The 26,418-nt window shown below is 45.2% G+C and overlaps 1 protein-coding gene across 3 annotated transcripts; it reads right to left on the bottom strand.

Annotated features, from left to right (window-relative positions):
- Positions 1 to 1,169: 1,169 nt before the first annotated feature.
- On the bottom strand, positions 1,170 to 26,273 carry LOC119177077 (uncharacterized). Of its 3 annotated transcripts, XM_037428458.2 has the most exons (5): positions 26,063 to 26,272; positions 25,435 to 25,479; positions 9,353 to 10,081; positions 8,946 to 9,174; positions 1,170 to 1,410 (listed from the first exon to the last, which is right to left on the bottom strand). In XM_037428458.2, the coding sequence occupies exons 1-4, from the start codon at positions 26,124 to 26,126 to the stop codon at positions 8,948 to 8,950; spliced, it is 1,065 nt and encodes a 354-aa protein (XP_037284355.2). In that variant the 5' UTR covers positions 26,127 to 26,272; the 3' UTR covers positions 1,170 to 1,410; positions 8,946 to 8,947. The 3 variants fall into 3 exon arrangements, with proteins under 3 accessions (XP_037284355.2, XP_075734194.1, XP_075734195.1); XM_075878079.1 differs by having other exon boundaries at positions 8,946 to 10,081; XM_075878080.1 differs by lacking the exon at positions 25,435 to 25,479 and having other exon boundaries at positions 8,946 to 10,081; positions 26,063 to 26,273.
- Between the last annotated feature and the right edge of the window lie 145 nt (positions 26,274 to 26,418).

Here is a 26,418-nt window from a genome sequence, read left to right as displayed (position 1 = left end):
ATAAAAATCTTGGGCAGCTTGACTTTGCCTCAGTATCCCGTTGTTTGCTACGCTACCATGAAGGAAACTTGTTAGCTGCCATGCTGGCAGGAATAAAAAATCAAGGAGGTGCAGTAGTGCTGCAGATGTCTTCGTGAAACATTTGAGCTATAAGAAACATCACTCAGAAAAAAAAAAGGTGGCGAGCCTTTCTACGTGTGCTTTTATTTCTTGGAGCACTATTTCTGCTATATATATATATATATATATATATATATATATATATATATATATATATATTACCCAGTAAACACTTGACATTTTGAAAAAAAAAAAAAAAATATGCATTTTTCCAAAGCCTGCTCCATGTTATGTCCCCAGTCTTAGTACAGTAAAAGCTCATTAATTCGACTCCCATGAATTTGAAAAATGTCGGCCAGCATACAAATTGTTCAATAGCATCTAACCTTCATTTATTTGGCCATATATGGCCAGAAAGCCGTTAATTTAGAAAATCCTCGGAGCGCAAAGCGCGAAGCGCCGGCAATATGCAACACAAAGCAGCGAAGTGGCATTCGTGGAGAGCCCAAAAAGCTAAGGGCTTTCAGAAAGACATGTTCACCAGCTATAATCATGTTGTTAGTATGTAATAAAATATGGGTACACGGCACATTTCGGCTTAAGAGTTGCATTCGCATTGTGAACTAAGACGCAATGACAAAAATTGCAGCTTTTGCACAGCTCTTAAGCGAAATATTTGCTCAATTTATGTATTCCTCAAGAAAACCATACTCAATTGATAAAGCAGGAATTCATTAATGATTTTTTTCTTGATACTTTCAATAATTTGGCATGAAGATAATTTGGACAATTTTTGGTGGTCCTGTGACATCCAAATTAATGAGCTTTTACTATACCAGAAATGTAAAGAAACAATACGGTCATCATAAAGCTGTTTCTACTTGTAACACATGATAACAACAGTGAATTAAAGAGTAGACACTCTTGCTTTCTTTACACTGCGCAAGCTAGAGCTGCAGAGTGTCCACTTGTTATTAACCAAGATTTTTAGATGCCTGTTAGCAGCCTTACTGCACATATCCCCCTCCCCAAGCCCAATTGCTTTCACCAGTTTCAGCCAGGTGCACAATCCACACCGCTATGCTGCTGAGGGGCAATGAGACATAGTCTCAGAGATTAGACACCTTTAATGTTTTACGGTGGCATGAGAGGAAACAAAAAAGGATGACATTTTCATGCCACACCATGACAATATTGAAAACAAAGTATGAATTTGTCTACTTGTTAACAATGCAGGACCACTATGGAGAAATAAGATATGTTCCACAGCCTTCTTTCAATCTTGTACAGTCCTCCATGTCTCCCGTGCTTTTATGAAAGCTGGAATCGATGAAAACTAGCACAGCCATCCTGTACAGAAAAAGTTGAGTGAGTTAAGTAGATGACAATGCTCCTTACAGGGCTAGTGACTACATTCCTGCATGGTGATCATTTATAAGTTTTTACAGAGACACAAATGCAAACAAACGCTCCATCCTGAAAAGGCTGAAAATCAAAATTTGTGCATCTTCTACATATGAGTATGTTTGCACTTAATGATCCATACAAACAGTTACTTGCAGAACTGACTGACAGAGCGCATGATCACTTATAAGATTTTACAAACACACAAACGCTCCATCCTGAAAAGGCTGGAAATCAAAATTTATGCATCTTCTACATGAGTATGTTTGTCCTTAATGACCCATACATACAGTTACCTGGAGTACTGACTCTGAACCAGGAGATGAACACTGCACATACAGAACAAAACAAAAATTGAGCATCAGGACTACACACAAGAGGACATGCGCCTACTACAGTTACTGTTCATGCTACCTTTAAGTAGCTGAGTTGCGCCAAGGTACGCCATCTTGAGTTCAAATGTCTTGCAGTAAAGCCACTTACCACCCGCGTAGGAGCAACGCTCACGCTTCAGAGTAATAGGGTTGCTTTATTTTTTTTCCCTTTCTTTATACTTTTTATGAAGGTGTGACCCAAACTATGTTGCTTCAACCACACCTAGAAGCCTTAATTTTATGCTTACGTTCTTGGTATGTAATACTGAAACAACATCCATCGTCTCGTTAAACTAGCAAGATATATATTACAGCGAAAGCTGTTATGAGATCACAACTCTGGTCAAACAACTGACACACGCGTGGACAAGTAGCGGCCTCCCGCGACGATCTCTAACGATCGAGCGCGCCATGTTCAAATCAGCCAATGACTGATAGATGGGCTTACTACGGGTGTTTTTTGGGCTTATTCCGCGATTTGTCGAGAGAAGAGAAAGCAATTCTTAGCTCACTTTGGTAATTTATTGTGACTTCCAGGCCGCATGTTGCGCTATAATATTTGGCTCCTGTGTTATCGGGAGCTCCTACTACCGATACTACCGGCAGCATTTTCTGACCATGCTCAAAAAGTGTTGCAGGGCCCTTTTAAAGTTTGAAAGCTGCATTTAATTCACGCGCTAGCTGGAACACCTAGCTGATTCGAATAATTCTAATTTAACTTATTTTCCCTTTATTTTTAGCGTTTTACTCACCAGAACAATTTGGACGTATGCAGCCGACACTCACTGACCAACTCTGCATGTATAACATATTGTAGCGATGCTGAGGCAGACAGGTTAAAAAACAAGCGTATTTATTAGGGCGAACTTGTGCCCACGATTCTAAAGACTGTGGTCATCAAGTCCGAGTAGCCGAGTGGCACAGATCCAACTATCTTCCTCTTCCTCGTTGCCGGAGCGCACGAACACGTGGTGCATGCCAGCCGGGTCTTGCTTGTGCTCATGCCACGATGATTGCCGCGGGCTACTTGAATGCGGCCAACCTGTCGCAGCATTATCCCCCTCCTCAGGCGCATCGTCCTGATGCTTGTGACAGTGAAAAGATACATGCGCACTCTCACTCGTTTTTCGACGATCTGTCATGATAGGGCTTCATGCGGACTACGTGTACCACTTCCATGGGATTGCGGCGTCTTGAACTCACGTGTCCAGCGATTCTGACTTTATAAGTGACGTTGCTGATACGGTTGACTACTTCATAAGGGCCGAAGTATCGGCAAAGAAGCTTTTCAGAGAGTCCGCGGCGGCGCACTGGTATCCATATCCACACTTTGTCACCGGCATGATAAAGTGCGTCACTGCGTCGCTTGTTGTACCGACTAGAATCGACATGCTGTTGGTGGCGTAGTCGGTATCTTGCCATTTGCCGTGCTTCTTCGGCTCTTTGCAAGAAGTCATCTATGTCAGGTGGATAGCTGCTTTCGTCCTGTAGTGGTAACATGGCATCCAGCGGGGTGTGACGTCACTCTTCGGCCGAATACTAGTTCGAAAGGGGCAACGTAGGTTGTTTCTTGAACGGCTGTATTATATGCGAATGTTACGTAGGGTAATATTTCATCCCACTGTTTATGTTCAACATCGACATACATTGATAGCATGTCGGTCAGAGTTCAGTTGAGGCGTTCGGTTAAGCCATTTGACTGAAGATGATACGCCGTTGTTCTTCTGTGATCGGTATTTGTCATGCGCATCAGGCATTGCATTAAATCTGCAGTAAATGCGGTGCCCCGATCCGTAATAACGACGATGGGCGCACCATGTCCGAGCACTATGTTGTTCACAAAGAACTTGGCGACTTCGGCAGCTACTGTACTGTCGCACTGTACAGAGAGTCAGTCTCAGCATAACGGGTCAGATAGTTTGTGGCTACGACTATCCCTTTCTTGCCTGCACACGATGTCGGGAAAGGTCCTAGGAAGTCCATGCCGACTTGTTGGAATGGGGCATCTGGAGGATCTATTGGCTGGAGAAGGCCGGCTGATTTTACGGGTGGAGTTTTGCGCCGTTGACATTGACGACAAGTTTTCACGTAGCGCTGCACTGATGCGAGCAACTTAGGCCAATAGTATTTCAGGCGAATCCTGGCGAATGTTCGGCTCACACCCAGGTGTCCAGATGTTGGTTCGTCGTGGCATGCGTGCAGAATTTCCTCTCGCATGGCTGTGGGCACGGCTAGTAAAAACGTTTCACCACTAGGTTCGAAGTTCCTCCTGTAAAGGACACTTCCTCGAAGGCAGAATGCGGAGAGCCCTCTGGAGAATATGCGAGGGACTTGGAAGCTAATCCTGGTCATCTCGTTGTAGTTGAGCTATTTCGGATGCGTCGACAACGCCTAGAAACGGGAAGTCTTCCTCTTCAGGTACACTTGGATCGACGGGAGAGCGTGACAGGCAGTCGGCATCACTGTGTTTCCTTCCAGATTTGTACACGACCGTAATGTCATACTCCTGCAGCCTGAGGCTCCATCTTGCTAGTCGACCTGACGGGTCCTTGAGATTTGCCAGCCAGCATAGAGCATGGTAGTCACAGCTCTGAACGGTCTACCATAAAGGTAGGGTCGAAACTTGTTTATTGCCAGATGACTGCGAGGCACTTTTTTTCAGTTGCAGAGTAGTTAGCCTCAGCTTTTGATAGTTTGCGGCTGGCATAGGCTAACACCGAGGCCGACATTGCTGGCATCGGTATGGACTTCAGTGTCGGCTGTCTCATCAAAATGGGCAAGTATTGGTGAACACTGTAGTCGTTTTCTTAATTCGTCAAAAGCTTTCTGTTGTTCGCTTTCCCATGTGAAAGGCATGTCGTCTTTTGTCAGTTTTGTAAGAGGATCCGCAATCTTTGAGAAATTTTCAACAAATCGCCTATAGTAGGCACATAAACCAAAAAAATCGACGCACTGACTTTTTGTCTCTGGGTGTAGGGAACCTCTGAACAGCGGTTGTCTTTTCGGGATCAGGACGAACACCATCAGAACTAATGACATGTCCAAGGAATCGCAGCTCTTCGAAGCCAAAGTGGCATTTTTCGGGTTTGATTGTCAATTTTGCTGACCGGATGGCTTCCAATACTATGCGTAGTCGCTCTAGATGTTTGTCAAACGTTGCAGAGAATACCACCACGTCATCCAAATACACTAGGCATGACTGCCATTAAAATCCGGCAAGGACAGTGTCCATCATTCGCTGGAACGTTGCTGGTGCGGAACAGAGGCCGAATGGAAGCGCTTTAAATTCGTAGAGGCCATCTGGTGTAACGAATGCCGTTTTTTCACGGTCCCGCTCGTCAACCTCTATTTGCCAATATCCGCTTTTCAGATCTAAAGAGGAGAAAAACTTTGCGGATCGCGACCGATCTAGTGTATCGTCGATACGTGGCAAGGGGTAGACATCTCGTTTAGTTACACTGTTCAGTTTTCTGTAGTCGACACAGAATCTAAGTGTGTTGTCTTTCTTCTTACGAGCACTACGGGGGGCGGCCATGGACTATTCGAAGGCTGGATGACATCATCCGAAAGCATCTCCTCCACTTGGTTCTTGATAATTTCCTGTTCTTTCTGTGACACCCGATATGGATGCTGGCATATAGGCCTCGTGTCGTCTTGCATTATAATTCTGTGTTTCGTGATTGACGTGCGCTGGACCTTCGAGGCACTTGAAAAGCAATCAGAATTCTTTGACCAAGGCGTAAATCTGTTTCTTTTGACTGTCCGGAAGGCTCTGATTGACGGTCACGGATGTGTCGATGTTGCAGGCCACTGGTCGAGCGGTTGATGTCGTTAAGCTGAATAGTTCAGTCGCCATACAGAAGTCGTGTAAATAGGCAATAGCCGTGCCTTGAGCGATGTGTTGAAGTTCATTGGAGAAATTTGTGAGTAGGACATCTGCCCGGCCTTTCGTCAAGTGAATAAGACCCCTAGCTACGCAGACACCTTTGTTTAAAAACAGCCCTACATTTGTATCCGCTATGCCTTCGCGGTTGTACAATGCGTCATTTTCTACGAGCACCATTATACTGCAGCGTGGCGGCACAGTTATGTCATCGTGAACAACGCGTAGAGCAGTTAGGCGTCGTTCCTCAGATTCCTCCACAGGTATAGCTCGTTCAGTCGAAAACGACACGCTGGACCTACGCAGGTTAATTACGGTGCCATTAGCTCGCAAAAAATCCATTCCTATAATGAGTTCCCTTGAACATTCTGGCAGCACAATGAAATCGGCCACGTAAATAAAGCCCCGTATTTCAAGTCTTGCAGTGCATCTGCCAAGGGGCGTAATAATGTGACCGCCTGCCATGCGTATCTGCGATCCACTCCACTGTGTCACAACTTTGTTAAGCTTTTTCACCATATTGTGACTTATCACTGAATAATCAGCACCGGTGTCGACTAAGGCATTCAGCTCCCATCCTTCCATTCTCAACCGCAAATCTGAAGTAACGTTTTTGTTGCTGCACCCATCTACCGGAAATACACCGTCATCACCCTCAAACCATATTGGAGGATCTTCGTAACTGACGTTATCAGCGGCCTCACCTCCACAGGTCGCTTGCTTCAGTTTTACGGGAGCGATGACCAGGCTGCCTTGAAGGTCTGCGTGGGTTGGATGACCGGTAGCGCATAGGCGATGGTGACCGGTGTTGGCGTAGAGTTGACGAGTTCTGGCGCGTGGACAAGTACTCCTCGATCTCCGCTGGTCGTTCGCCGTTTCGGGGGCACGGTGCATACGACGGGAAGCCTCTTAATCCAGCCTGTCAGTAAGTACAGAATCTGTACAGATGACCCGCTTCCCCACAATGAAAACACAGAGGCCTGCGTTCGTGATCACGCCAGACGTCACTTCTCCTGGGCCTACACTCCACGTAGTGATGTGTGCTACGTGCTCCTGGGGGCAGATAGGTAGCTGTTGGTTCCCGTGGACGAGGTGCGCTGCGTGCCGCAGGTGGGAGAGGAGTCGTCGCCATCGCAACTGCTGCATTGCTGTGTACCGTAGGTTGTCTGACAACCTCAGAGTATGTTCGGATAGGTCGAACCGGCTGCAGCTCACGCTCTGGCTCTCGTATCACCTGCCTCAGTTCGTCACGAACAACGTCCGTAAAGGATAGTGAAGTTGGAGTCTGGGGCATTTGCAGTCTGCTCAGTTCTTCTCTAATAACTGATCTAATAAGCTCTCGCAGGGCTTCAACGTTGTTTCGCACGCCTCCGGAGAATACCTGTGCAGATGCGCAGTTAAGATTCCGGTTGTACTGCCGAGCCCGCTGTTTCAGTGTTTTTTCGATGGCTGTCGCTTCAGAGTGAAACTCAGCAACTGTGCTTGGGGGGTTGTGGACGAGAACGGCGAACAGCTTGCTTCACTCCGCGCATTAGATGGCGCACCTTCTTATCCTCAGCCATGTTGTAATCCGCACGCTTGAACAGACGGACCATGTCCTAATGTACATAGCAGCACTCTCGTTCGTGAGCTGGTTCCTGGATTGAAGAGCAGCCTCCGCCTTTTCTTTCCGGTCTATGTTCGCGAACGTAGCCACCGCTTGTCGTCGAAATACCTCCCAGGTAGACAACGAGGTTTCATGGTTCTCAAACCATGTCTTTGCGAAGTCTTCCAGGGCGAAGTATACGCGACGGAGTTTCTCTCTTTCGTCCCATCCATTCAAGCTCACCACTCTCTCGAACAGGTACAACTAATCTTCAACATCTTCGTACGAGTCGCCGTGGAATACTGGCGGCTGGTGCGGTTGGCTAATGAACACTTGTGCCGGTGTTACCTGGGTAGTCATAGTGGTGGCATCCATCGTTTGAATTCCCCTTGGTGTGAAGTGAAGAGGACCGAACTCAGGTGAGTCACCTCGAAGACGGCGACTTGCCCTCTGGTGTACAGGAGTCACTTCCACGGGGTTGATACGCTGGTCGTGGGGGCTACGCTGTCTTGAGCTCGCGGGGCTTCGATTCATAACCCAGCAACTCCACCAGAAATGTAGCGATGCTGAGGCAGACAGGTTAAAAAACAAGCGTATTTATTAGGGCGAACTTCTGCCCACGATTCTAAAGACTATGGTCGTCAAGTCTGAGTAGCCGAGTGGCACAGATCCAACTATCTTCCTCTTCCTCGTTGACGGAGCGCACGAACACGTGGCGCATGCCAGCCGGGTCTTGCTTGTGGTCTTGCCACGATGATTGCCGCGGGCTACTTGAATGTGGCCAACCTGTCGCGGCAATATTGACTATACAAATAGAGCAAGTTTTGCAGTGCCGTGGATAGGCAAAAAGAAGCCAATCATTTATTTTCCACTAAACAATAATCTTTTTGAAGCAACAAGCGATGCCTCGCGTCCCTCACAAGGGCTGTATGTAGTACGATTGAACAGAGAATGCACTTGCTACCACACTTCTCGCGACCAACAGGCAACATGGCTGCAGTATCGAAAAACCGCGGCGAGAATAAGAGCAACATTCGATGTCAACCATGTTTGGGCTGCCCGAAAACTGCAAAGCATTGGCGTCGTCTGCGTGGCTTCTCTGAAGTACAAATGAGACGCCATGACCACTTGATGGCGCTCGACGAATAGGGGCGCTGCACTCCTGCAGGCGGAGCAAAAACAGTGGCGCAGCTCTGCTACCTAAAGGTAGCATATACAGTAACTCTAGTGCCTACAAAGTGATTTTTACAAAGGCATGATAGCACTAGGCTAGAAGAATAAAAGCAAAAAAAATAATAACCTGGGCATTCGATTCTGCATACATTTCCACAAGTTTATCACCGATTCTTAAAGTGAGAATCTGTTGTGAATCTGACTTCACACAACTGTTCATTTTCTACTTATGCATACACGCTGATCTCTTCTAAGAAACAAAACTTGAGCAAAACACACACAGAATTGCAATGGCTGCAACAGGTCAGCTAGTGATAAGCCGTTTCCCTGCCCTGTGGGGCATCGTGCAAATGCACCTACAAAGTGCAGCCACACAATGACACCCTTCAGAGCTCAAATACACGCAAGTCCGGCTAGTACGGGAAAATAATCTCCAAGCCGCAGCAGATGCGGCTGGCACTCTCACAGTCAGTGACGGGGACTGGCCAGACTGGCAGGTGGCTGCCAGTCAGGTTTGAAGCTGCCTGGGCCGAAAGGGGTTGTCTGGTTGGGGTTGCCCAGCTGGGGGGGCATTGGCGGTGGTGCTGGGGGGCCCTTGCTGCTGGAGCCGCTGGTAGAGCCCCGCGAGGGGCCCACCCCCGGCGAGGAGCAGGAGGCTCTCAGCTGGCTGCTGCTGCTGCTGCTGGTGCTGCCCACTGGAACAAGGGGGGGCGGCGCATTTGTGTCGGCTCAAGTCCCGGGGCTCGAGGAACCGGCGGCCGCACTGGGAGCAGCCGAAGGGCCGCTCGCCCGCATGAGCTCGCAGATGGCGCGCCAGCTTCTCCCGGCGGCCGTAGCTCTTGCCGCACACTAGGCAAACGTGGGGACGCTCACCTGTGTGCACACGCCGGTGCCGGGCCAGCTTGTCCTTGCGGTAGAAGCCCCGTCCACAGAAGTCACACGGGAACGGCCGCTCGCCCGTGTGGATCATGGCATGGCGAGTCAGGTGGTTCTTCTGCGAGAAGCTTTTCCCACACACCTCGCACCGGAACGGCTTGTCACCCGTGTGCGTCCGCATGTGATCCAGCAACTTGCACCTGTAGCTGAAGCCGCTGCCACAGATGTCGCAAGCGCAGGCCTTCTCACCATGAGCTGCCCGTACGTGAGCTCGGACTCGCTCAGCTGAAGCAAACAACTTCCCACACACTTCACAGGGCACTGCCCCAACAGCTCGCTCTGAGCGTGTGTGCTGACCCAAGTGCTGCTGCAGCTCTGAGGCTGCCTTGAAAGGCACCTTGCAAGACGGGCAGGGCCAAAGCTTGTCCCCTTTGGGGCTCTCAGAAGCCACTGGGGCTTCCACCTTCTGGGCAGGTGCAGGTGCTGGTTTGTGTGGCTCAATGCCCGGGAAGGCGACAGGAGCCGAGCCCAGGCTGCGACCAAAGTCGCTTGCTGGCACCTGCGGAATCTTTAGCGTTGTCAAGGAGCTACGTGGCTGTGACTTGACCGCCTTGAGACCTTGGTGGGCAGCCTCCTCAGTGTTCTGCACCACTGGTTGGGGCACACTGCTGGCTGCTGTGGGTGCAGTGGCGTGAAAGTTGGCCAGGTGCTGCCGAGGGTCAAATCCTGCATAGCCCCCATCAACATCCAGTGGCAGAAGAACCCCTGCACAGATTCTGTCCCCTGCTCTAATCTAATTTCGCAAACAAGTCTGAACAGTGAACTGAACAATAATAGTTTTAAAGGGTTCTGCACATTTATTACACCAACTAAGCAACCAAACTCAGACATTTGGTTATCAATCTCAGACATTTGGTTATCAAACGCTACAAGCAGGGACAGTCACATAAAGGGACCTACAACTGATTTTTCTCGAATCATTTTCTTACAGTGAGAGGAAAATCTCACACTTTGTAGTGAATGTAGTTGCAGTAGTCAATCCCGAAAACACAGTTATTTTACAAGCATTATTTTTTTATCAAGAAGGCGCTAAACACTCATGTACCTTCTCTAAAACAAGACTGAGAATCGATAACGATGCCACCAGAAAGAAAAGTGGATGAAAAGATAACTTACCCTGAGCGGAAACATATACCCAATATACCAAATAGAGTGAATAGGAGAATAGCCGACCTGACAGCTTAGTTGGTAGAGCATAGTGCGCGTTATTCTAAGGTCGCAGGTTCGGTTCCTGCCCACCGGCAAGTTATCTCTTCCTCTAAGTTTCTTTCTTCAAATTTACATTACAATTACTTCTAATAACATCCCCTATACTTTCTTTGGCATGATTGTCTGTTAGATCTCATTAATATTTTGTCTAACAAAGAAAACAAGCCCTTAAGTGTACACTTATTTCCTTCATTTATAGTGAGGGTCTCGTTTTGGCAGACTTATTGTCGTCAGGTAGCATACGAGGGATTATTGGGCAGCTGCCAGATCATAATAAGTTCACATGCTACGTGACACCAAAGCAGGCAGAAAAAGAGTGTTCCACACTTGCCGTCATGGCTACAGGCGGCGCTGACTGACACTCCCACGTCTAATGCTCATATATACCCCATAAAGTAGATGAGATAGCTGCCGTAGTAGCTCAGTTGGCACAGAATCGGACACATTATTCGAAGGTCGAAGCTTCGGTCCCTGCTCACGGCAAGTTATCTTTTCATCCACTTTTCTTTCTTCCAATTTATATTACAATTACAGTAGACTCTCAATAAACAGAACCTGAAGAGACCGGGAAAGTATGTTCCATTTAACAGGAGTTCGATTTACCGAAATATGACCAGAGGTGAAGAACACAAGCATGAAACCAATTTGGCCAGAGGAAGTTGTTCTGATTAAGCAGCAGTTTCGTTTTAACAGATCTCCGTTTACCAAGAGTCTACTACCAAGAGTCTACTATACTTTTCTTCACATGATTGTCGGTTAGATCTCATTGATAATTTTCCAGCCAGTGGTTCTCACGCGGGGGTCTTGAAGTCCACAATGTCATTTTTGTGGCTCTGCGAAACCAATCCTCGAAAACAACAGCTAACTAGATAAGTTTTTTTGGCGGCACACTATGTCTCATCACAACAGCCACTTCCAATTTTTTTTTTATATGCTTAACCGTAAAACGTTTCTGCACTACAGCATTGCTGACTTATGCTTCCCCTTCTTCATGAGATTGCTATGAAGCTTTTGTTGCAGTTTTCTACGACATATGCATGTGGGCATACTTTTTGTAGGCTTGCATATTTGGAGAGCACCGTTGTAGCTAGAAACAGGCTGAACACGGCTGCAGACCCCAGAAATTATAGACAAGCACTTAAGATCAAATTGGTGTGGCACTTCAGTTGGACCACTCTTTGCCAGAGAAAAATAAAGGGCACTCATTTCACACTGCATGTCATGTTACATTATGACACACTACCCCCCCCCCCCTCCTTTGCCGCAAGGAGTCCCTCATTACTTCCACTGGTTTGCAAGGCATTCCCAGACCATGCATGGCTGGGAACCACTGCTTTAAGTGATGGTCAGAAACTTCTAAAGGAAAAAACCTAATGAAACTAACAGACAATGAAGTAAAGCAATATATAGGGGGCATTACTTGTATGTTTTAATGTAGTAATTATGGCATCAATAGAAAGAAATTAAAAGTAGATGAAAAACCAACTTGCCACAAGAAGAGATCGAACTCAAAACTTTCAATAACACGTCTGATGCTCTACCAATTGAGCCTTAGCAGCAGTCGCTGTCTCAACCATTACGTTAGGTATTAAGTCTGTGTATCATGCTGAGTGTGTGAACAAACATGTCTCACAGCCATGTTCACGGATAGTTAGGGACCACAACATTGTGGACTTGAAGACTCTGCCCATATTAAGTGACAATGGTCGTTTGGTTCACGAGGTGTTTAATGTCCCAAAGAGACTTGGACTACGAGAGATGATGTAATGAAGGGCAACAGATAATTTCAACCATCTAGAGTTTTTTTTAACAAGCAGTGACATCACACAGCACATACACCTCTAGCATTAAACCTCTATCAAAATGCAACTGTCATGGCACTGATAGAATCAACACAACCACTACACCACAACTGCAGCAAACGTTGGGCAAAGATGTCGCCTGATCCCCAGATCAATGAAGTTTGTTGCCAATTAGGCATCAGAGGGAGGCTTCAAATATGAAAGAAAACTTACCCTTATTAGTATCAAAAGCCTGCTACTACTGGCTCTTAAAGTTATCTTACCAGATATAGAAAGGAAGAAAGGCTTTGCAGCTTTGGTGCCCACATCTCCCCAACATGTGGTGCTCACAATTTCGAATGAACACACAAGTGAATTGCCTTTTACTTCTCATCCCTGCTTGAGTGCACCTCATCTAAACAGTGGCTCCATAATGACTTTCACTGTAAACATCAACAAGCTGCTAACAATTATAGCCCTAGTACTGCATAATATGTGAAAACCTAAGACAAAATTCCAATTGATGTTAGCATTAATTCAAATAATTTTATATTTCATAATTTAAATGTCATCCGACAAAAGTTCATATTGTGTCACAAAGTAACTCATTAGGTTGTTTTCTGCCAAGAATAAATTTTTATCGGGTCTATATATATATATTAATTTAACACAGGAGTAAATAAAAGAATTGATCGAGTGTTAGACACAACCACACAAATTCGCAGCACCAGATGAAGCAACACTTCCAGCTGAACTGCTCATTGATCTGCCCTTACATTTCACACAGTCACTGTTTTGCACTAGGTTTAGTTCAGGGCCATGTTTCTGGCATTCAGGGGTGGAAGTGGACTTCAGTGTTTTGGAGCAGCTCAGGGAGCAGGAATAATGCTGTTTTGGAGCAGCTTTGGCACAGTAAAAAAGTTTTGGAGCAAGTTCAAAGCACCAAAAGGTGTGTCTTGGAGCAACGAGACCATTTTGAGAGCAGCTTTCTAGGGTCAAACATCATCGTCAATCAAAGTTATTTCTGAAAAAAAAAAATTCATATGGTGCTCACTAAACATTCTGTACTAATGAGCTATGACTTACCATCCACAAATGTGCGTGGGTGTGTGTCTGTGATACAAAACATGCTCATTTATTACTCGGATTGAAACGAAAAGAAAAATATATTCCGGGTGATAAAAACAGCTAACCATTTTTTTACGTCAACGCATCTACTGCAAAGAGTTTCGCTAGCCACAGCAGCGTTTCAATTGCTGTTGAAGGTAATGTGTGAAACGGAGTATAAATAATCACGGCACGCTTCGCTTGGCAGAAGTTTGTTATCCCGACACTTAGACACACTACTCTGCTCATGTGTGCTCGGTCTGGAGCGAAGGGGGACGAGCAAATCACTCAGCAAATCTATGCGCATGGTAGCACGAGCCATCTGGCAGCGTGGACAGAGTAGGCGCCGCGCTGCATGCAACCAGCCAGGAGATTATCCGAGTCCACACAACCGCTCCTCAATTCAATGAAACTGTCAGTTGTCGCTTAGTATCACGGAAAGCCGATAGTGTCCACTCTATCGCTATTTTAGTCACTGCGTATCCCAGAAGAACCGCACCCTATGATAGCTTCGAAATGCTCCTTGGCATCAGCACTGCTCGCTATAAAACTGTCATTCTGAGAGTGCAAGCTTAGTTTCTATATCACACTTTGCAGAACGAAGACTTTCTGCTGGGTACTTTCAGCAACATCTGATGTGGTACTAGCACTGCTCGCTATAAAACTGTCGTTCTGAGAGTGCAAGCTTAGTTTCTATATCACACTTTGCAGAACGAATACTTTCTGCTGGGTACTTTCAGCAACATCTGATGTGGTACTTTATCTGTTTCTGGAGATATACATTTGTGTTTGTAAGCACGCACTGCCGATTAGTGCATGATCATGCCGCATTTCCGGCTGGTACAAATTATCAATGTTTCACTGTATTACTAGATAATAGACAGTTACTCATGTTGGTGCCACCATTATGGCAGGGAAACCACAGCGACAACTGTGATAAGCCGAGCAGTAGCAAACCAAACTACAACGCGAACTACACTGGATATGGATGCGGCCACATCCTGTCCAGTATGTAGCCAACGCTCATTGTTGCTTGGTTGACGATAATAACCGGCTACATTTGGCGGCTTACACTTCCAATCGACAATGATTGCGGAAATTGCAGTTTATACGCAGCCTGGCGCAGCAGCTCGGATTGGTTCATAATGGCGCAGCACTTCGACCCCTGGGCATTGCTCATCAGCCACATCCTCAACCAATTTAAAATAGCTAGCAGCAAAAGTAAGGATCGACGGCACCTTAGCAAAAAGCCATATACAGGTGCTATTATACAAAGCAAGGTGTGGGAGTGGGCTAGTTGGTCTTTCATGTTTGTACAGCTGAAGCACAAAAAGTATGCAACGGACAAAGGGAGCAAAGAGGACAAGTGCTAACTTCGAACTAAAATTTTATTGCTAAGCACCAAGAATATTTACTTGTCACATGACATCACAATCACTTCAGCCAATGCACAAAATAAAACTATGTTTAACAGTAGCGAATTCGACATAGAAAAACCACGTGCCAGTAAATTCAAGTAATCTCTTTTTTTTTTTTGTGAGTGCAATGAATGGCTTGCTGATGCAGCTTCAATTTGCTATCCACGCCGCCTCGATGAGCCTTACACTATCGTTAGACTGAGTAGCCAACACAATTGCTTTATCAAACACCGGAATGCATTTGCATTCTGCGCAATGAGTCGCCAGGAAAACATCAGAGCTTTCTTGTTCTGTTCAAGTAATCGCACATTGAAGCGTCTGCCTGACTGTCTGACATATATACTGCACTCTTCACACATTGACGACTGAATGATATATGGGGCTTAACTATCTAAATCTACCATATAATTATGAGACTGGGAGTGGAGGGCTCCGGAAATTTCGACCACCTGGGGTTCTTCAACATGCACCCAAATCCGAGCACATGGGCCTACAGTATTTTCACCTTCATTGAAAAAGCAGCCACCACAGCCGGAATTTGATTCCACAACCTGTGAGTCAGCAGCCGAGTACCTTAGCCACTAGACCACCGTGGCGGGGCCTCTTCACACACTGAACAAATTAGTTTTAGTGATTTTATTTACACTTGTTAGGAGGCTTTCTTGCACGACTAATTCTTGCACATAACTGCAAAAACGTATTCAGTGCAGAAAACAGCACTGAGACCCCCGACCCTCTGACCAATCTTTAAATTGTGTGAAATTCCATGCAAGTATGGGTTCACAGTTACCTTCTTATTCACGGCTGCCTGAGAATCAGTGCACATGGCATTACGTGGCACTGACTTTTGAGTCTTGTCGCAGTTTTTCTGATAGGGATACCAGCAAGTGGCTAGGATACCCAGCTGCCCTCAAACAGGCTATGTGCCCTCTAAAACTTTTTGCATTGAATGGTGGCATGACTTTGTAAGGACATTGTGCAAACACGAACAATACGACGCTTCACAAGCTTGCTATGTGCCGAGGCGAAAGGCAACAAAGGTTGTTTTAGCACGACGCTCATAGTGCCAACATATGTGGCTACTTGGAAACGAGAACCTCGGGTCCAAGAACCTCACGGATCGATTCTCAGGGATCTCGTGCATCAGAGTGAGTGGCGTTAAGCAATCTTTGAAGTGTCAAAGCCACTTGGAGGGAAGATTCACAAGATGTATGATCACAGATAAATAAAATAAAATGAACAAAACAGAAGCATTTGCTGATATTTGCCTCTTGCAAACGTTCCTGAACCTTCCTATCCATGTGTGCCAAAAAACAGGTCGCTAAGCATTGGAGCTATACAAGAACCAATAGACACACACCCCCCCCCCCTTTTTTTTTTTCGGGAAGACACTACCATTCCAGTCAGCATATGTAGACATAAGGTATAGTTTTAGCACATCAAGAAAATTGGAAACAGCAATGCCACACTCGTTCTAAAATGCCGCTGCATCCAATTCAAGAATCCCTTCTTCTGTGGCACTAAAAAGAGCTTCACAAGTAATTGAGTAATATAAGTATTTTATGTTGACACTCCTTTGTTAGGAAGGCTGGGGTGCTCATAGAAGTATTTGATAATCTCCGAAAAAATTTTTACCAAAAAAGGAGCCATTGGCACAAAGCAACTTTAAGTGACTTTGCATCTATAAGGCAATTGACTTTTGCCATGTGGCTTTTTCAATAATAATCACTCGAAAAGGTGTTCAAACCTTGCGAGTCTTAATGAAGAAATACATCTCCAGGGATATCTTTTCTATCTTGTCTTATGAATAGACTCATTGGACAAGTGTACCTTTTTGTGCTTCAGCTGTAAAAAGCCATTATACAGCACTCTTATTTATGCCACACTCTGTATTGCATTAATCTGCAGAAAATTAGTTGTGCACATAGGGTGTCTACGAAAGTGACACTTGTGAATTAAGAGTCCTTTTGAAAGTATGCTGAAAAATAGACATCACTTTGTAGAGATGAACAAATACTGAAATCGTATGTGTAGATCTGATTTCAATAGTAGCTTTTAATTTGAAAAGAACACACAATATAAAGCTTTTTTTCAATTCACAGCAAATCAAATACCTTCTAGAAATTAGAACTCAACTAATATGAAGCATTCGTCAGTTGATTCGATGAACACGAAAAAAAAATTATTTTTTTTCTTTGCATACCATGACTATGGAAAGTTCTTGCTATTTGCTTTGTTTACAATATCAGTTTAATTCTAAGCATTGGATCGCATTATTTTTGTTCATGGCATCCTCATCATCAGCTACCTAGAGATTATACATCCAAAGCGGATGCAGGTCATTATATAAAAGCTAAAGGCAAATAATTTACATCAAAGTGAAACATCAATGTTTGAGAATGTCTAAAATATTATCAACAGCAGTGCTCTACTAATTGAGAAATCAAGGCAAATGTAGAAGACAATATGCACCATAAGTGAGATATTTTAAAATGATCCTAATCACATCAACGGTCTCCAGTACTATTATCCACTAGTAATCAAACTGATAGCAATAAAAAAGAACCATGAATTTCAACATGTTATAAAACGCTGCTCGTCCATTTCTGTGGGATTCATGGAAAAAATAACGGCTTGGCATTACCACGGGGAACGGCACACAAGTGCTTCAAGTGTTTCGTATTCACTGAACTGCCTTCGCTCATGCGGTCATGTCTCGACTGTAGTTTCGGTATAGAGTACTACAGGGTGCGCTTCACATGCTCACGACTGTCACTGCGACAGAAAGGTTGACAAAATGCCGTGTGCATGTGAAGTCGCTGCATGCCTAAATGGGGTACACCGCTTGAGCTGCAGCAAAGAACCTGCCACGACTTTCCACTGGGTGCCGCAAAACGAATTTGTATGCTCATAGTGGCTAAGTGTTGTCTCTGCACTACCGTCAAGAGCCAATGTCTTGTCAGGTTCACCGGCAAGATCCGTTGAGGTATTTTTCATGTCCATTAATACTGCTGTGGCTTCTGTTACTTTTGCTCTGCTGCTACTAGTGCCGGCAGCCGCGCAGTAAAGGCAGGCAACATTGAACTGCTACGGCAGATTTGAAGTGCACTAACACCGTTCTGGCAACTAAAATGTGATTTTAATTCAAAATGACCATTTCCTTGGCACAAAAGTGGCGCTACGACACTACGGGGCTTCTGCATAGAGTTTCCTATAATTAACTAGAGGGGCCTCTAACACTACGATCGTTCAGCGACCATGGGAATGATGGGTAGTACACAGATTTGCCTAGTCCTCGTACTGGCGGCTTCGTTCATTGCTATGCTTCGGTTGTGTTTTGAAGAGCAGAACAAACCCCATTGAACATCGCGACCAGATTCAAAATGGTAAGCCTAAAAAAATAAGGTGGTGGAGCGCAACCGCTGAACATTTGTTGATTTTTGTTTCGTGATAAAACAGCTCCAAGCCACATAAACACACACGGAGCCAGATGCAGGCCAGAAGTACGAAGATTAGACAAATCTGTGTACTACCCATTAATCCCATGCTCGCTGAAGTGCCGTGCATTGCAGCTCGCATAGACACTAACGCCAGAGTTCCCTCTAGTGTATATTACGAAAGTTTATGGGCTTCTGGACCCTAATTTCAAAATTCAACGCTTACTTAATGTTTGCCTTTAGTGTCCTTTTAATGTAGTCTTGTTTTTTAAGACTACCGACTTTTCACCAAAAATCCTACGAAAGTCAGGCTCATGAAAATGTTGTACACCATCTCAAGAAGACAAAATTTGCTGCAGCAAAAGTTGTATTCAACTGCTTACAGGGGCTGTGCAACGCATTTCAATCTGCATTTCTGCAGCACTGGAGTTCATGTAGGGTCAAACACTGAGATGAATGCAGAAAGAATTATTGATATCGGTACATGGTAACGAAAGTTATTGGCCCTCAAGCATCAATACCCCAGCATACGAAAGAAACATTCCCTTTCGCATTTCGTTCTCCCATTGAAGTCCAAGGCTGTTTCCAATCACCGCGCACCTTCACAGTGCAAACAGAATGACTCATCTTGTGATAGCCGTTGTGCAGCACTCCTAGTCATTTTGCAATCGTTTTTACATTTAAAAAAAGTTAACATTTTGCATCTGAGGAAGTACAAAATGTGTGTTCATAATTTTTTGTGTATAGTTGGCTATCTTATTTGGGACTATATGAATACTATGTATGACTTGTCCCGTCAAACCAATCAAAACGCGCAGCCTGTCGCCACTCCCAGGTGGTGAAGCGCCACTTCCTATCACAAAAATAGCTGCCATATGTCGCTCTAGTCCTAAAACAGTATAGTTTATCCATAGAAATAAATTTATATCAGCTTTGGTTTTGGCGTGGCGAAGTGCACAACAATATCGGTGCATTCCACAAACAGAGAAAAAGCAATAGAAATAACATGCTTAATTTGAGTCGCAGGGCCCTATTAAGAAAAATTTGACATATCAACTATTGATGTTACAACAATTGCTTATATTACAAAGTTGTAGCCAGCAAAACTCATGGCACACTCATCTTTGGGAAACACAAAAGTTGCACGTAATATGAAGTAAACATAACCGAATTTTGACGGCGATACCGAAACTGATGGTGCCAAGCAGAGTGGAGCTTCATCCATCAAAAAAAAGCAAGTCATTTGAAATACATGAGCGGGCAGCTTATTCTCTGGGTGCGATGGGTGTTGCTTATCTCCCCCCCCCCCCCACACCGAAAACAGGCACAGAAAATATCACCTGCCTGCAAGAAGCAGCAGCTTTATGCTGTACAGAGGAAGAAAAATTGTATATTGCAGTTTTTCGTGTATAGCCCTAAAGAGGACGAACAACAAAGTTCACATGCAAAGATAAGGCAATCCTGCTGGTGCAACTCAGATGACTTGCCACTTTCCACACAAAGGTAATCATAATATTATCTGGGGATATTAACCATGACATGATTATTAGAGTTTTGGAGGGCTCCGGAAATTTTTACCATCTGGTGTTTTTAAATGTGCACTGACATGGCACAGCACACGGGCCTCAACCACTTCGCCTCCACCTAAATGTGACTGCCGCGGCCAAGATTGAACCCACGACCTGCGGGTCAGCTACGACACCGTGGCGGACTCCGCACCAAAGTATGGCCGAGAGGTTCCAGCTTGATGTAACACAGTGGTCATGTTTCTTGTGCATCAAGCACAGTGAATTCAATATTGCCATTGCAACTCAATGTTTGATATTTCTAATTACATACAATTTTCACGATTTTTTTTTTTAAAGTATGCTATAAAGTCAGCAGCTAAATAAATAAAAAGGTTTGGTATATAATAACCTTATTATCTTCTTACTCCGGCAAAGACTTCCCCCTCAATGTTGAGTTTGAGCACAAAAAAACAGGAGTCTGACAGTCATAGGACACTTATTAAAAGCCTATATTGTCTGCAACAAAAATGCTGTGCACGAAAACTTACACCAGCAACACGGTCCATATGCATGTAGGAGCTCCTAGGTTACGATGCCGCTTTCATGAAGTTATTTCAGAAAAATGCAAAGTACTGGTGCTAGTGGCCACAATTCTTTGCAACATAGGGAATGGCATTCTGTATATTATTTTGCTGAAAGAAGCACCTATATTTGGCGCATCAAGCACGACATAATTTCGCCAACTGAAATATGTCAACCATCCTAACACATGTTGAATGGCAGAACTGCTGGGCGACATGTACATAGTATGCTGTGCTCACATTTCTTTCAATCGGTCTAATAGAGGCCAACGTCTTGCAATGTTGCAAGTTCGCATAGTAAGTTAATGAGGTAATTAAGCTGTTAATGTTACTGCTCAATTTGTTAATTTGGATATACTTCATCGTCATTAGACATCGTTAGAGCACGAAACCTACTGCAACCACTAGAGCAAGTGTATTGATTGAAGAGCAGAAATGGATACTCCATCATGGCATTGCCCAGGAAGTCCACTTTCATTTGATATGAGAAATCATGCGTCATAGCTTTTCTGCTGCCATGCTCAGTTGTCTACAGGGTGGTGGTGGTGAAACATTTAATACCATTAAATGGTTACAGAGAGGTGATTGAGATGGGGCCTTATTGGCCTCCTACCCTTACAGCACTAGGTGGAACCCCTATTCCGGAGCTCCATTGGCAAGCAATGGCGCCCGCGCCCGTTGAACCAGGGCCTCTTGGGCCTTCAGGTCTTGACAGCCAAGCAGGGCCGCCTTCCAGTCCTCTCTTGTGGGGTTGGGGGGGATAGATGGATTAGACTGGCACGCCCAGACGATGTGGAAGGTGTCAGCCACCTCACCACAAAACTGGCACGTACCATCAAAGGATGAATTGAAATGTTTTAGCACCGCCGGGCACAGTAGAGTATTGGTAAACAGTTTTAAGAGGAGGGGCTCGTCAGCGCAATGCAGTCCCTTACAAGGGTCTGGATAGCACCGGAGCTCCTCCTTGTAGTAATTGGTAATATCTTTGAATGAAAGAGCCGAATTGTCTGATTGGAAGTAGGCTTCCAAAGACAGGGAGATAGCCCGGGAAGAGAGTGCGCGGGCAACCTGATCCGCCTGTTCGTTAGGATAGGCGAGAACCAGAGCGATGGCAATCTCCTCCGCGTGTGTTGCGCTGTAGGCTTTGAAAGTGAGCCCATTTACAGTGTTTGTGTTGTGTATGACTGCGGCTGTATACCACCCCCCATGGTGCGGGCCAGCAACGCCCACTTAGCACACGTGTTCCTCTTGACCAAAGTGTCGCTGCAACGCTTCCGCGCGCGCCGGCGGCGACCACTGTGGTTTTCTTTAGACATGTTGCGGGGAAGGGGCCGGACCTGGAGGGCGCGTCTCAAAGGTTCTGGCACTCTCACCCTTTCCTCAATATAGTAATCGTGTTTGATGTGTATTCGGTCCAAGAGGCGGCGACCGGAATGGGTCTGTAAAAGGTGCGTGTATTGGTTAACGAGGTGGGCTTCTCGAAGTTCCCGGTAGGTATTCACCACGCCTAGGGCCAGAAGTCTCTGGTTGGACGTGGTGATAGGGAGGTCGAGAGCCCGCTGGCAGAAACAATACGGGAGGCCAGCAGTGATCATGGAGCTCCACTCACCCAATGAAGTGCATTATCAGCATTTCAAAATGAAAGCACTGCACGGTTTGGTAGCACTTTGCCATAATAGTAATGGCGTATTCGGTTGGGCGTTTTTGAGCGCTCTGAAAAGTGATTGCGCCTTCGGTTGGTAGAACTCGAGCGCTCTAACCACCTTCGGTTGGTTCTTTCAGTGCGTCGGCCTCTGACTCCAAAGTGAGAGCATAGCGCGATCTGACCGGGAGGACCGATCACGCGACACAAGCCAGCTAATCATGTGGCTGCCGGCAGGAGAATGAGGTGAGGAGCAGGAGCGTGTATTTCGGAAGGCGCTATTGCCGGGCGCGTAATACTACTAGTAATACTTCATGCACATGGGTTGTTAATAGCATTTTTGCGCTTGTGTGGGGCGAACTCACATCTACGAAGCCATAAATGCACCATGTCAATAACGAGGCGGCCAGTGAAGGTGGAGGAAACGTCAATGCTGGGGTTACAGCAGCTCGCAGACAGCCCCGTGATTTGCCTTCAAGATAGCAGCTCAGACAAGCTCGATCACCAGATTTATGTGCTCCAACTCAAAAGGCTTTCGATTCATCCAGACATGTCAGAGAGAAAAACAGAAAGATTATAACAAAGATCAGACATTTCAGAGATGCCCACTGAACTGTTTGGCACCATTTGTTGACGCGGCGCAGTAAGGTTTACCCGCCAGCTTCCAGTACTGGCTGCACGGTGGCACTACAGGCACGCTGCTCTTAAAGTGCGCCAAGATCACCAATGTATTCGGCTGGTACCCTGCCTCTCACGCTCAGATTGCGAGCTGCCTCTCCATCTGGCAACTCTGAGCCAGCGAACCAGAGCAGCCAACCGAATACGCCACAAAACAAAGGATGGCTGATATTGGCCAAGATCCACGTGTAGTGTAAACTCCACACACAAAGCTAGTTCTTTTTGTTCATCCCATAGTCTCATCGGCATAATGAACTGTTGCTTGAGCATGAAGGGAAAGAAAGTTGCACTTAAATAAAAGGTGCTAGCATTATTGCAGCTTCGATTCCAATGGAAAATATGGTCAGCTTTCCTGCACAAAACCATTTTTTTCCTAGAGCTCTAGACTTAATAAATTTCCCCAAAATTTTACATTCTCCAGATTGGTAGGCAGCTAGAAAAAAAAAACTGTCCATGTTTAGCAAATTATGGGCATTCCTAGTTATTTGAAAAATCTGCCAAGGAATAAAAGCTGGTCCACTCTACATGTCACCAGACCTTCACACTCTCAACGTAAAATAAGAAAATAGCGCAACTATAAATAAATTTGAACCTTCAAACATTAAGGTTGGTATTTCTATATGATCAGATGACAGGAGCATTTATTTTCCACCAAATTTAATTTTTGCCACAAAATTTACGCAAGCAGTGAAGCATGGAGTTTCTCACAAACATACCTTAGAGGGAAATATGGCGATAGTGAGCTGCTGGATGCACGGGTATGACGGGATATGTGAGCTTCGAACTTGACTCGGATTCTTATACTTCGAAGACGCGTCTGGCTTCACGTTAAAATGATTGATTTCTTACTAAAAAAGCACGTTGTAAGGTATTTACGTTTTGTCATTGCACAGAAATGTGTTTTATTTAACACTGCAACCTTCTGCGTCGATGTACAATTTTACAAAGCATAAGAAATAACCAATGGTTGTTCAACTTGGCAGGCAGACGACAAAGCCGGCGTTTCCTCAGTCATTTTATGTCGTCCGTTTCTCTCTTTCACCGTTTGCTTCCGCCGTCAAGGTGAGTGGACTCTTATTTTAGAATATATTTAGTGTGAACAACATCCATTTATAACAGTTTTGTTGCAAAGAAGCATTATTTGCACAGACATATCCGCTTTTGAACTGCAGCCTCGCTTAACACCAGCCAACAAAAGCCTCACAGACACATATAGCGTCATTCCCAGCCCTCCAACGAGGCCCCTTAAAAATTCGCATAGATAGTTGTGCCAGATTTTTTTCCATATTTTAGTGAGAAACTCTATGCAGTGAAGTACTGGCATGAATTGCAACAGTGGCAACTGCTTGAGCACAGGAATCGACCAAGCTGACACAGTTGGTGTCATATTTGATTATCGTGAATTAAACAGATCAGAATGATAACTAGAACAAAGAACAAGTGACAGACAGAAAAAGCACTTGTGCATGTTGCTCGCTCCTTGCCCTAGCTTATATGGCTTTAATTAAATATGAAAAATTACGAGCGTACTCTACCATCGATTGTCACATTTTGAGCCTAGTGTTTAATGAATTTTAAAATTCAATGGTTGTTTTTGACCTGGCTATTGTAATTGGCAAGCAAATTGATGATTGGTTCTTATCAAACTTTAATGATGAAGTTACTCTAGTAGTCAATACCTTGACAATTCACAGTCCAGTTTTCACCAAAGTCTCCTAATAGCAACTGTTAAACAACCGATCACAGAAATGCCACCACGCTTGCACTGCAACAGTAGACCAGTGCAACTGCTGGCATGTGTGTGAGGTCAGCGCAGCCCAGAAATCGATGCACAAGTACCATCATGGCCACATTTGAGTAACATTCCTTCTGCCTGCTTCCATGGACATTTTCAGGTGACAATTATCAACGGTGCACTCTCTGGAGAAAAGCCAATTAAGCCACTTCCACATGTAAAATAAAAAAAATAGAGATTAAAGTTGGTAAAAATGCCAGACAATGTGTGTCATGCCTGCTACTCTGCACAAACACAGAACATGTAGTTAACCTCAAACTAGAGCTAAACAATGCAAGAGGTAAGCGAGAAAAAGACACCATGCATCTAAGGAACATGCGTACAAACCAACAATGAGGACAACCACTCTCAATAATCTGTACGTGTATGGCCACACAATGCAAGACAAAAAAAAAAAAAAAACGGGCAGCTGTCAGTTTTAAATGCAGATGTATTAAGCACAATGCAGGCACAATTGCACTAAGGACAGTGCTGCCAAAGAGTTCCGTCACTATTTTAATCATGCGAGAACATCGATATTGCTAATATTTTGTTTTCTCCAATAGAAGTATGCTACCTACATTTCCTCCCTCTCTTTCTTTTGTAAAACCTACTTTTCGCGGTGAACAATTGACAGACTTAAGGCAGTTTCCTAATTATTTTACCTCTGAGCATCAATCATACTTAGCGAATTCTACTAAAGATCCGGGCAAATATGTGGCAACTCGCCCCTAAAACAAAGAAACTTATTGCACTTTCCTGCAATACTTAATATGTACTACTAACTTCTACTCAGGTAAAGAGACTCACCGTTATTGTTACTGCCACTTATGTCCAATCTTTCAACTTAAGCACAAGTAGAACAATTATTTGATCGCACTCACCGTAACAGCTGCTCGCTTCGGCAATCAGCAATTTGCCGTATGTTTCTGCAATAGAAGCGCCCCGTATCTCCATCATGATTCACGTAGCGCAATTATGCGAGATGTTGGCGATAGCCCGATTCGTCAACCGAATTTCAATAGAGACGCTCTGCGGTGTGCTCCTTGTGAGGCCGCACTAACAGCGTAGTTACAAAACAAAGCCCAGAACAAAAGATCGTATCAGCTAATAGATTTCGCTGCTCAGCATCACATATAGCAGCGCATCGTTCATCAGCCATGAGCAGTGTTTATGATATGCTTCCCGCCTTCTAGCGCAACATCACAAAGGCGGCACAGTGCAACACCGTGCGCGGACGCCGGACCGGTGGCCCACGCTACGTTAGCATCGGCTTGCAATCATGACGCTCTGCCTTGCTTCAGGCAACGGCACTGTTTGCTCATTCTACCAACATCTCACTATTTGCGCGCCTCATTTCATTCAACAATTACGCCGGCAACGGCACGAACTGCGCGGCTATGACAGAGGGGGGGACAGCAACCGATTCGGGCAGACAAAGGAGCCATGGTCGGGGGGGGAGCCCCCAAAAGCCGTTCCGCGCGTACCGCTACGGTGCTACCAGTCGCTCACCTGGGAAAGCGGCTGGAAAAACAAAAGTCGGTGTGCAGACAACTTGTTCGGGCGTCGAGGCCATTTCGTCAACTGCATACTGTACTTGCTAAGGCTCGTGACATTCCCTGCGTTATTAAGACGCTCAACTAGTTAAGATGCTCAACTAGCTCAACAAAGTGTCCGATAACTTTGCTCACAGCGCCGCTAACGCCACCAGTGGTCATGCCAATGTACTTGGGTTGGATAGCTGCTGGCCAGTGAGCTTGCTCTGGCTTGCTGCTGGCTAAATTGAGAAAATCATGGCTGCGCGCGCGAAAGTTCGCTCGACGTCTAGGAAAAGGAATGAAGGAATGGCTTGACGTAGAGAAGGCACT

Source organism: Rhipicephalus microplus, chromosome X (genome assembly GCF_043290135.1).
Source record: "Rhipicephalus microplus isolate Deutch F79 chromosome X, USDA_Rmic, whole genome shotgun sequence".
NCBI classification, from domain to species: domain Eukaryota; kingdom Metazoa; phylum Arthropoda; class Arachnida; order Ixodida; family Ixodidae; genus Rhipicephalus; species Rhipicephalus microplus.
This window is presented reverse-complemented; position numbering and strand designations above follow the sequence as displayed.